At 45.1% G+C, this 10239-nt stretch overlaps 1 protein-coding gene across 1 annotated transcript; it reads right to left on the bottom strand.

The window, feature by feature from the left end:
* Positions 1-407: 407 nt before the first annotated feature.
* Positions 408-9985, bottom strand: AGTR2 (angiotensin II receptor type 2). Its single transcript, XM_042876494.1, has 2 exons — positions 9289-9985; positions 408-7661 (listed from the first exon to the last, which is right to left on the bottom strand). The coding sequence occupies exon 2, from the start codon at positions 7586-7588 to the stop codon at positions 6470-6472; it is 1119 nt and encodes a 372-aa protein (XP_042732428.1). The 5' UTR covers positions 7589-7661; positions 9289-9985; the 3' UTR covers positions 408-6469.
* Between the last annotated feature and the right edge of the window lie 254 nt (positions 9986-10239).

Below are 10239 nucleotides of genomic sequence, written 5' to 3'. Positions count from 1 at the left end.
CTATAGACAAGCCCGACATTAAGAACGTTCCTATCTTTCCAGTACAACTCCTGGAGAGAGTCACCTGCAAAGTAAACCTCAGCAGAAGAGCCCCTACATCAGGTAGTCTTATTGCAGTTCAGATCCAATCTTGACTTTGAGCTGAAGGAATAAACATTCCTGACTATTCTGGGTAATTTCATCTCCGGGATGAAGGAAAGATCTCTTTGCAGTCCTTTAGGGGAAGAGGATCAAAATGAAATCACTGCCAAATCCTGGGCTGAGAGCCAGTGATGTCCATGGGACTTCCCCAGTTAATATAGTACATTTAGTATCATACTCTCCAATCTTTTTTCCAGACTTGTCCTTGAAAACAGCTCCCTTAGGTTGTATAATTTCTTTGCCAGACAACAATCTGTTACCACACATTTGAAAGAAAAAACAATCTTTCTCTTATTTGATACGTTGATTATATCATGAATTACATCTGGGTCTGAAAGTACATTTCCATCTAGACTTTTGTCAAACACATTTACTTCATACTGAATAGCACATGGTGGATTCCTCTTCCACAGAAGCTTGAACAAATTCTACACAACCTACTCATCTAAAGGAAGATTACTGGCGCAGTAAAACAAGGACATCTAGCACACTATTTACAAAGGGATCCAGGATGCTCTAAAATCCCCGAGTTCACCACAGTAGGGATTTGTGTAGATAACCAAATTCTGCTGTCCTTACTTTGGAAGGAATCTCTTGCACTCAGTGAAGGGGTTTGCAAGGTCAGCTGTTAGTAGCATGAGGGTCATGAGACCTATTTCCTAACGTGTAAAATTCCTAATGTTACTTACCATAGCAGTTGAAGGAGTGCAGAGAAATGCTGCTTAGCACCTGCAAAGAACACCTACCATGTTCTGCAAGACCCTGAACAGTAACATGCCATATAACCGTCACCTCACCAAAGATTTGAGAAGAAACAGAGTTTAAGCTGCTTTCGTGCAACGTATGAAACACTTTGCTTTCTCAAGAGATAGTGGTAGCTACTCCATTTTTCCTACTCTGCCATGACACAGCTGCATGCCTTGTGCTGTTTGTATTCGTTATTTTCACTTTCCTGCCATTGTGAAAGGACTTCATGTTCGGACACTGTCCTAATGCTTAATGCAGATGGTTTTCTGTCATTTTTGAAGGCTGCTGTGTGTTGTGTATGGCACTGCACCATGCCAAGCAGGGCACTGTGGGGCAGGGATGGCTGTGGCCAGTGGCTCCCCACATCCAACCTGAGCTGCCGGCTTACTGCATGCATCTGCTGGCAAAGCACAGGGGTTAGGAGGAGGGCATGGCATGGGATATGTCACATTTGCACCACTGCAGCATGTTGAGTTGGATATTGTAACTGACTTTCTTATTTGCTGCAAAAACAATACAACATTTCAACTCACGCATTCTGGAACCAAAACTCACACTGGATCTTGTCTTTAGGGGATACAGTGGAGCTTTGCATACCTATGTTTGTTCAAACAGAAGAGTTATTGGCTGTCAGAGGGGTGAAGGTGTAGGTTCAGATCTATCTCACAGCAGGAAAATCAATGTTATGACCCACATCCTCTTCTGTATCACTCTGGTTTATCCCTGTGAAATGTTTTTGGGATTAAAAGTGTTCTGTCTGGAGATTATAGTATCAAATTCAGATTCTCTCTCAGCTGCAGAGGAAATGGAAAGCAAACATTTGAGCGAGGCAGCAAGCAGGGCTGGCTCACTCCCTTTCCAGACCAGGGCCCAGGAACATTTCAGCAAGGACTGCAGTTATATCACCCATGTAAGTCTCCCTCTGGCTTCTCGCCCCGGCTTACTGCCAGGGGCAGACAGGCAGCAAAGCAAAAAAAGTCTGTTTTTGGAAGCTGAGGGAAGTTACACCACCGTCTACAGACGTCAGGGCTGACACTTGAAGCTGGCAGGATTACAACCTGGGCATGGAGAGGGATGGATGGATGGATGGATGGATGGATGGATGGATGGATGGATGGATGGATGGATGGATGGATGAGTGGGTGGGTGGAAATCCCGTGGGTTACAGAGGACACAAGTACAGTGGGGAGGTGCTTCTGGGCTCCCCCTGTAGAAGAGGTACAGCTCCCAGCTCCTGTCCTTGCTGTCTCCAGCCACACTTGCACCTATGTCTGCACATGAGACCACCAAAACCCAGCCCTGCTTCCTGTGAGGGCACTCCAATGATGCAGAGTGGTGCAGAGCACAGCTGTGGAAATGATAGTGTGGGAGAAGGTCTGCAAGTACCTGGCTAGGTGAGGGAAATGCACCCAAGCTTGCGGCTGCTGGCTGGGTATCTCACAGGATTAGGCATCACTTGAACCTCCTCTCATTAAACCTGTGTTTTCCCAATAAGCAAATCCCTGTTTTGACTCTTGCTTCTTTTGAATTTATTTGCTTCTTTCATCTTATTTCTTGAGAAATACGGGGGAGCATTGCTTCTCAGTTAGGCACCTCAGTAAACACTGCAATCTGTCAACCACTGTATCTGGGGAAAAGGGTTTGTGATGCTAAACAGAGCAGCCCTGGGCTCCTTCCACATACAGGCACCATACAGGTAAGGCAAAACCACAAGAGACATGAGGAGAGCACACCCCAGGACAGGCTGCACAGTCCATCACAGCAAGAGCACTCATTTTTCTCTGAGAGAAGCAGAGTCAAAAAGCAAGCAGTGAGCCCGCCAGCATCAAGAGAAGGCTGCCAGACCACCTCATCTCCACGTTGCATCTTTCCTGTGTTCCTGCCAAAACAGCTCCCAGAAGATATCCAAAAGCCTTCATTTTCATGGGGAAGCACAGCAATTTTCTCGCCCCTTGGTACTCTGTGCCCTACAGGCAGGAGAAGGGGACCCATCACAGACAGCAGCCAAGCTGTGGCAGTTGGCCGTGGGGCAGCAAGATGATATTTCTGCCCATAATCTGGCCTGAGGAACAGGACAAATGTGCTGAGTGTGTTCCAGGGCATGCTCAAGCTGCATTGACTTCTCAGGGAGAACACGCTGTACCAAACATTTCTTATTGTATATCTTGTATAAACAAGACATTTAGCTCACCACTCAGCACTGGCTTGTGCTAATAAATGCCAGTGGTTTTCCTTGCTTCATGTTTTGAAGTTGCATATTAAAGTCAACTAAGAGATGTGCACAGGATGCTCAGTTTGGATCGAGGCTCTTCACAATTCATTTAAGCTAACGGTAATCAAATACGGCCAGAAAAGGAAGCTGCAAATAGGATTATATGTACAACTATGACAGAGACCAAATGAACCTGAGGAAAACCCATCCCTTCCAGCCATCTCTGGGGAAGAACACACTAACAGGCCTAGAATTGTTCCAGAACATTCCCATATCCAAACAAGCCCTGCTGCCACTCAGCTTTGACTCCAAACCCATTAACTTTTCCATCTGGAAGAGCATCATTCACCCCTTTGCAGCTGTCTTCACCACTGATACACGGAGCAGGCACAGCCCTCTGAACTCCAACTGTTGCTCAGAAATTCATCTCACTGCACTCACAGAGCAAGTAAGACAATGAGCAACCAGACACACTCTTGCATTTCCCTGGTAAAAATTGTGTGCATCATTCCAGGGCAGCAAAGCACCATCAGTGGGGATCCCCAGCTTCCACAGAGCTCCTTGGGCTGCCTGCCTGTTTTCTGGCAATCCCTAGGGAACACAAGACTTGTAAAGGACTGGGGCATGTGAGGGAATTTGGGTTTTGACAGTGAAAAGTTGTAGCATCGCACAACTTGGAATTATTTGCAAATATCAGGGAGCTGTTCACTTAAAAGGAAAACAATAGCCTCCAAATTTGCAAGAAAAAAAAAGAACCTTACATTTTTGTCTATTCTTTGTCAGAAAATTAAAAACAAAAACAAACAACAACAACAAAAAAAAAACACTGAAGCTATGGAAAATCACATTTTCCATTTTAAAAAGCCTGAAAAATCCCATGAGGAACTGAAGTGTAAGGAAGTCACAGATCTCACCCATATTCAGTTTGCTCTAGAAATAAAGCAGCACTCTGACACAGCACCTCCCTGGCTCCCAGCTCAGGTTCCTCTGCAGACAGACTTTTGGGGCTGTTTGTTTTACCCAGGTGCTCAAACTCACAACCTATTTGAGATACACAGAATATCTGGCAAGAAACGTCACCACCAAGCTAGCAGGGTCTCTTGCTCTGTCATTCCTGCAGAAGGTGACCTTCTGGGTAGGCTTTTTTTGAAAGTAGCGATTTTCCTCCCCTCTCAGCCTTACCTCCCACCTAACTTTCCTTGTTTCCATTTCTTTTCCCGAGCAGATAGCAATGAACGCACCGCCTCAGCCCCAGGAAGCGCTCGCTAATCTCTGCCCTCTGGCTGCAGCAGCGGGAGATTCTGCTTTGCTGCTCTCTCATCCGGAAAGCTTTCCCAGCCCCTCGCAGGCATCAATGCTGCCGCAGCCAGACTTCAGATTCCTCTCGTATTTTCCTACCTGTGAAGGTTTGTGCATTAAAGGCAGAAGGCACGAGCCTTGTTAAAAGCCTTTCTTTTTGAGCAGGTCCAAACTGACGCACTAAACCCGTGTCTTAGTGTGGTAGCAGATGGGCAGCATTGGGGTCAACTCCTGTAGTTTGTTTTGTTTTGTGACTACAGAGATTACCAATCAGTGGCACAGCTGTGCTCATTACTGACCTGTAAAGCAGCAAAGGTAAAAAAAGGCTCCAATAACCTCTTATTACTTCTCTGAGCCGGACACTTTGAACACCTGCTAATTTTCTTTATGTAATTATTTGTTTTGCTGTAACACGACTGCGTTGTTTTGCTCACTGCTAAGCAATTAACAGTTTGTCCTTCCAGAAATATCCGACGCCCCAGACGCTATTAACTCGTCGGAACATTTTCAACACAAACATTCCAGGGGAAACTCAGTGGCGCCTCTTCCACTTTCTGGAACGAGCACCTCTCCAACCACATCCCCCCCATCACCAGAACGCCACACCGGGGCAGGAACCACCAGGAAGGAGTTGTTCATTCTGCACACAACCTCCTCATCCCACATCACTTTGAGGCTGGCAGATTTCCTCACAAAATCCCATTCTCGTGAGCACCAGTGAAGAAACTGACCCTCACCCTAACAGCGATGGATGGCTCTTGCATCACGTTCCCATGGCTTGCAGGCAGCAACCAGCTTTGGGATTTCAGAGAGGCCAGAATCTTGGTTACCCTGCCAGCACGTTTAATTTCTGACCTACGGACCCAGAAGTGCTTAAACAAGCTTCAAAAGTAACTTGCTGGATAGATTTCCCTGAAGCCACCAATCTTTTGGTCACTTTGGGTCATTCAGTCTGGGAACAGCCTGCTGGAAAGTGATCAGGGTGCTATCAGGTCCCTCTTTTATAATGAGCCTATCAAACATGATCCCTTCAAAAGGATCTAGATTGGTGCTTAGGATCAGTATCTTACAAAAGCAAATTTTAAATAACCTAACATGACCTCAAAATAAAATCCCCCTTCGCCAAATACTTTCTTTTTTCCCCTTTCTCTTATTGACAAATGCATGCACTGAGATGAGGGTAAGACTTCGAAGTCCCACCATGGTTTTGTTTATGGGTATCAAGAGAGAGTCACAGTCTTTTTGCTTACAGTACCTAAAAATTACAGTAGTGATTGACATTTGAAATGCAAAAGTCCAGTCAGAAAGTCCTTTCCCTGAATCTGCTGGGCAGTGTGTGGGACTTAAGCACGTAGCACTGGGACTTGGCATGCTCAGTTCCCAGCCTGTTACCATCAGAAACAATCACAGTGGAGCAGAGCTAAGGACCATCTGTCCTGTAAACCTGCAACCTGCTATGAGAAAGTCATAAAAACATGCATGTGGTAGTACTTTCCCCTAGGAATGCTCTCCTGCCTCTGGCACAATTTGTAGATCCACGTCTCCACGTGTTCTCAGGACACTGGGCAGGAGCAGGAAGCGTATCTGATATGTTTAACATACATTAACAATACACTTTCAAAACTATACATATGTATATAATAAAAGTCTAGTATTTTCCTGTATACAGGTACAAAAGGATCATCGCCGCTTTATTTACACATTCTCAACTGAGAATCTCTTTTAGAAAATCAGTTTAGCCAGGATGTGATGCTCAATACCTATGCAGTTGTAGCTACAGTGCCAGGTTCCTTTGGTATTTATTCTGTGTTACATTAAGGCACTTGCTTGATCTCAGTCACGTGTAAGCTGGTACTTAAAATGCCATCAATTGAGTTCCTAGCCAGAATCTTCCCTCTCCATAAAACTTGAGTGCTCATTGTGGAAAAGAAGGAAGAACAGATCCTCATGGATGAGATAAAGACTCTCCTTCGAATAGGTGCTGACTGAATGATCACAAAATGAAAGGAACAGGAGGGAGGAGTGTCCCCACAGCAGAAGCTGTACTGACACAGCCCCATGTCACAGTGCCTACAGCAAGGACTCGGGCTCCCTCTCCCTGCCCACTGCTGTCTCAGTGTCTCGGAGGCAGCTCCCTTTCCTCAAAGAAGAGCTCTCTCGTTGGCTGTTGAACTGGTAAACTCGCCGCTTAAACAAGCGATGGAGCTTCTCCTGGAACTGGTTCCCAATGAAGCAGTACACCAAAGGGTTGATGCAGCTGTTGGCAAAAGCCATGCAGATGCCAAATGGCAGTGCTGTGTCAATGATTCCTGTCACATCACAGTTGTCAATGACGTTCATACGAGCCAGGGCATCCAAAAACGTCAAAATGTGGAATGGGAGCCAGCAAATTAAGAAGGCCACAACAACAGCAGCCACCAGCTTTAGGACTCTGTCCCTCTTCTGCTTGTTTTTGCCAAACTCCTGTGCTTTTATCAAGTGCCTCCTGATGCAGACGTAGCACGTGGTGATCACCGTCAAGGGGATGAAGAAGCCGAGTGCATTTTTCAGGAAGGCTGTTCCCACAGACCACTCTGCATAACTCTCATGAGGAAATGCCATAATGCATGCTTTCACCTCCATGCTTTTAATGTAGTGTGTGTCACGGAAATAAAAAGTTGGGAGGGAGGACAAACAGGCAAGGCCCCACACAACCAATGCGATAAAATACGCCTGATGTGGAGTCCTTCTTTGGGAGCGAATAGGATGGACAATCGCATGGTACCGGTCCACGCTCATGCACGTAATGAAAAATATGCTTGCAAACATGTTCAGACACAGGACAGAACTGGAGATTTTGCACATGAGAGATCCAAAGATCCAGTTGTACCCCTGCGCATAATAGGCAGCCCAGAAGGGAAGGGTGGCGAGACACAGCAGATCCGCCATAGCCAAGTTAAAAATGTAGATATTAGCAACTGTTTTGGGGCTGCTGCGATGACAGAGCACCACAACCACCACGCTATTGCCAACCAAACCCAGAGCAAAAACCACAGAGAAGAATGCTGGAATTAATGAAAACTGGTAATTGGAAGAGGTCAGTGGGCAGGGAGGCGGTGAGCGCAACACAGCCGATGAGTTTGCCTGCGCTGTATAGAAGATCTGGAGAGTTTCCCTGGTGGTGATGAGCATGGAGTAGTTGCTCTGCATGTTGGTTCTGGCAGAAAGGGAGGCTCTGTAGGAAATGCATGTGCTATCAGCACTTTGCTGTCACATCGCTCACCTGCAGATCAGAAAACGAGTGTGAGACATACGCTCTGCAGCCACCTCAGTTCTGGAATCACAGTCATAATAAAATAAAATCATTTAAAATGATGTCGGGAAGCTGGGAGCTGAAATATCAGGCAACCCTGCTGGACTCCTTTCCTCAATCCCACTAATAGGATGCAATTAGCACTGGGGAGGTCATGGCACTTTTTAATTAGCTGGGCAGAAAAGCGAGCAGCTGGGTTTTATCTGCTGCTACAGATGGTGCTTTCTGTGGCCAGCAGAGCAGAAAGATGATTGACTCAGGAACTACAGATACTGCAGGAACTTCTGAGACAAAAGGCAGTACTAAAGCTCCTTGCAATCGTTTTCTTGGATTTCATTCTATTTCCAGCACTCTGAACAGTTAAAATAATGTAGAAAGGCAGCCCTTGCCAGCGGGGATCAAGTCGTTCACACCTGAAGATCACCTGGGATTTCATAGGCATGAAAGCAGCCTTTTAGTAGGGCTATTAAAAAGCAAGCTTTTTCTTTTTTTTTTAATTCACAGGGCTGGATACAAGGACACTGAGGGGTCTTTGCAGAACATCACTTACTGTTAGAGTCTTTATCAAAGGAAATCCACATCTCTTGCTTCCGCACCGTAAAGACTTTTAATTAGAAGGGTAAAAGAAATATATTCCATGCAGATTCAAGCAGTACACTCAAATATGTGGTCCATGCAGGCATGGATTTAACAGCATTATTTACCCTTCAGTTAGAAAGATTAGGACTGGTTTTTGGTGAAGAAAAATATAGCTATCAAGCATCTGAAATAGGAGATTCTCTTGACAGATCAGCCTTTGCTCCTGTGCTTCAAGCAGGGCATTTTTCAAACGTAAAGACATTTTAGTTAATAACGAAATCATACTCAAAGATATCATTTTACTTAATGAAAAGACAATTCCTTTTTAATTAAGTCCTTATGGAACCAGTCAGGCATTTAAGAATTCTCAAAGGGCCCTTAAAGCAGCAGAAATTTTGACCAAGTAAAGACAACAGAATTGAGTAATGATGTCTCATTTAAAAGAGGATAGCTGATCACTTCACAAGTATTTTCAGTATTAACAATTTAGTATACAACCCTTCATCATTTGCTCAATGCAAAATATGCGATTCACTCCACTGAATGCACTGACAAAACTGAATTTTAATTGTGTTGTCTCACAATAATGACAATTCAATGGGAAAATGTTAAGGTATATTTCTGCAGCGTGCTGCAGGTACGGCATCACAAACCCATGCTGGATAATCAAACAGGTCTTAAACAGAGCAAGATCCAGGGCAGGGTCTGTTGCCTCTTATCTCTGACGTCCTGAGCCCTTCACATCAACTGCCAGAAGCTTAAATCTCAGATCTAGTAAGAAAAAACAACCTGATATCTCTGATTTAATACAGGGACCACACCATACCTGGGCTGAGCTACATTAATGGTAACGTTTCGTTGATGAAGATGCATCCTTCCCTGCACACAAACAACTCATAGCTTAGAAACTGTTTCTAAAATACAGTCATTCCTCCTTTTTACACACAACGAGGCATTTTATCACAAACTGTATAAAATCAGCAAAAATTATCTCCCAACAAACAGACAGAAAACATACCTCTGAAACTTCACTTTGGTCTGGATGTAGCTCCAGAGTTACACACTCCTCTTTGTCGTTTTCCTTCTGGCAAGTATCACCACCAGCTCTCTGCTCTCTTATATCTCCCCTTTTCCCACTGGGAGACTTTACCCTACATAACTTGAGAAGTAAAATATGAATGCTTGCCAGCTCCTTTTCCTTTTGGAAGCAAAACGCCTTCAGAAAACCCCCCTTTCCAAAGCCACGTGAGCAAATGCAGTAAATCAGGAGAGAGGAACAAGAAGACAAAAAAAAAAAAAGAAAAGAAAAAAAAGCAAGCAAGAAAAAGAAAATCCACATAAGTAACACTGCGGGTTTCTCCAGCAGCATTTGGGTCAGGAGAATACGCTCAGACACAGCTCCCTTCTGCCCCACCTCCACCCCCCATTGAAGATGAAACACATGTGAGCCTGAGTGCAAGGATTGGTGCTTTTCTGCAGGCAAGGGGATTCCCACACACTGTATGGAGTCCCAGTACTTGCTGTCACACTTGAGAGATGAATAGGCTGTTAGTGCTGGCAGAACTGACTGCAGTGTGAACATCCAGAGGCAGAAAGCAGAGGAACATCACAGCATCCACACCAGCATTTCTTGTGTAAGGGCGCTGAGCCTGTCTCCCAATTAGCGGCATGAGAAAGATGCTGTCCAAGCCCTTGAAATGATGCACAAACTGCTCAGAAGGAAGAGGGCAGCAGGAAAATTCCACGTGGCAGAGAAAAGTTTGGATCTGAGGCTGCAGTGAGGGAATGCGTGATCAAAATTAGCAGATCAGCAAGACTGTGAAGTCATATTTACTTCCCATCCATGCAAAGTTGAGTTCTTCCATCTGCTTCCTCCTCACCTCTCATTCTCTGCCTGACCCCAGGCTCCCTCTAAAAGTTCCTGCCTCGTCCCAGAGGACAGCAGGAGAATAAAAACTGAGGCAAAGGA

This window comes from Lagopus leucura, unplaced genomic scaffold (genome assembly GCF_019238085.1).
Source record: "Lagopus leucura isolate 7727_CA_CO unplaced genomic scaffold, USGS_WTPT01 Super-Scaffold_100016, whole genome shotgun sequence".
NCBI classification, from domain to species: domain Eukaryota; kingdom Metazoa; phylum Chordata; class Aves; order Galliformes; family Phasianidae; genus Lagopus; species Lagopus leucura.
The sequence above is the reverse complement of the archived record's forward strand: the minus strand, read 5'-3'. Positions and strand labels throughout refer to the sequence as shown.

What these genes read in the sequence shown, in the direction of transcription:
- AGTR2 (XM_042876494.1), bottom strand. Translation starts at nt 7,588, where the DNA reads ATGCAGAGCAACTACTCCATGCTCATCACCACCAGGGAAACTCTCCAG.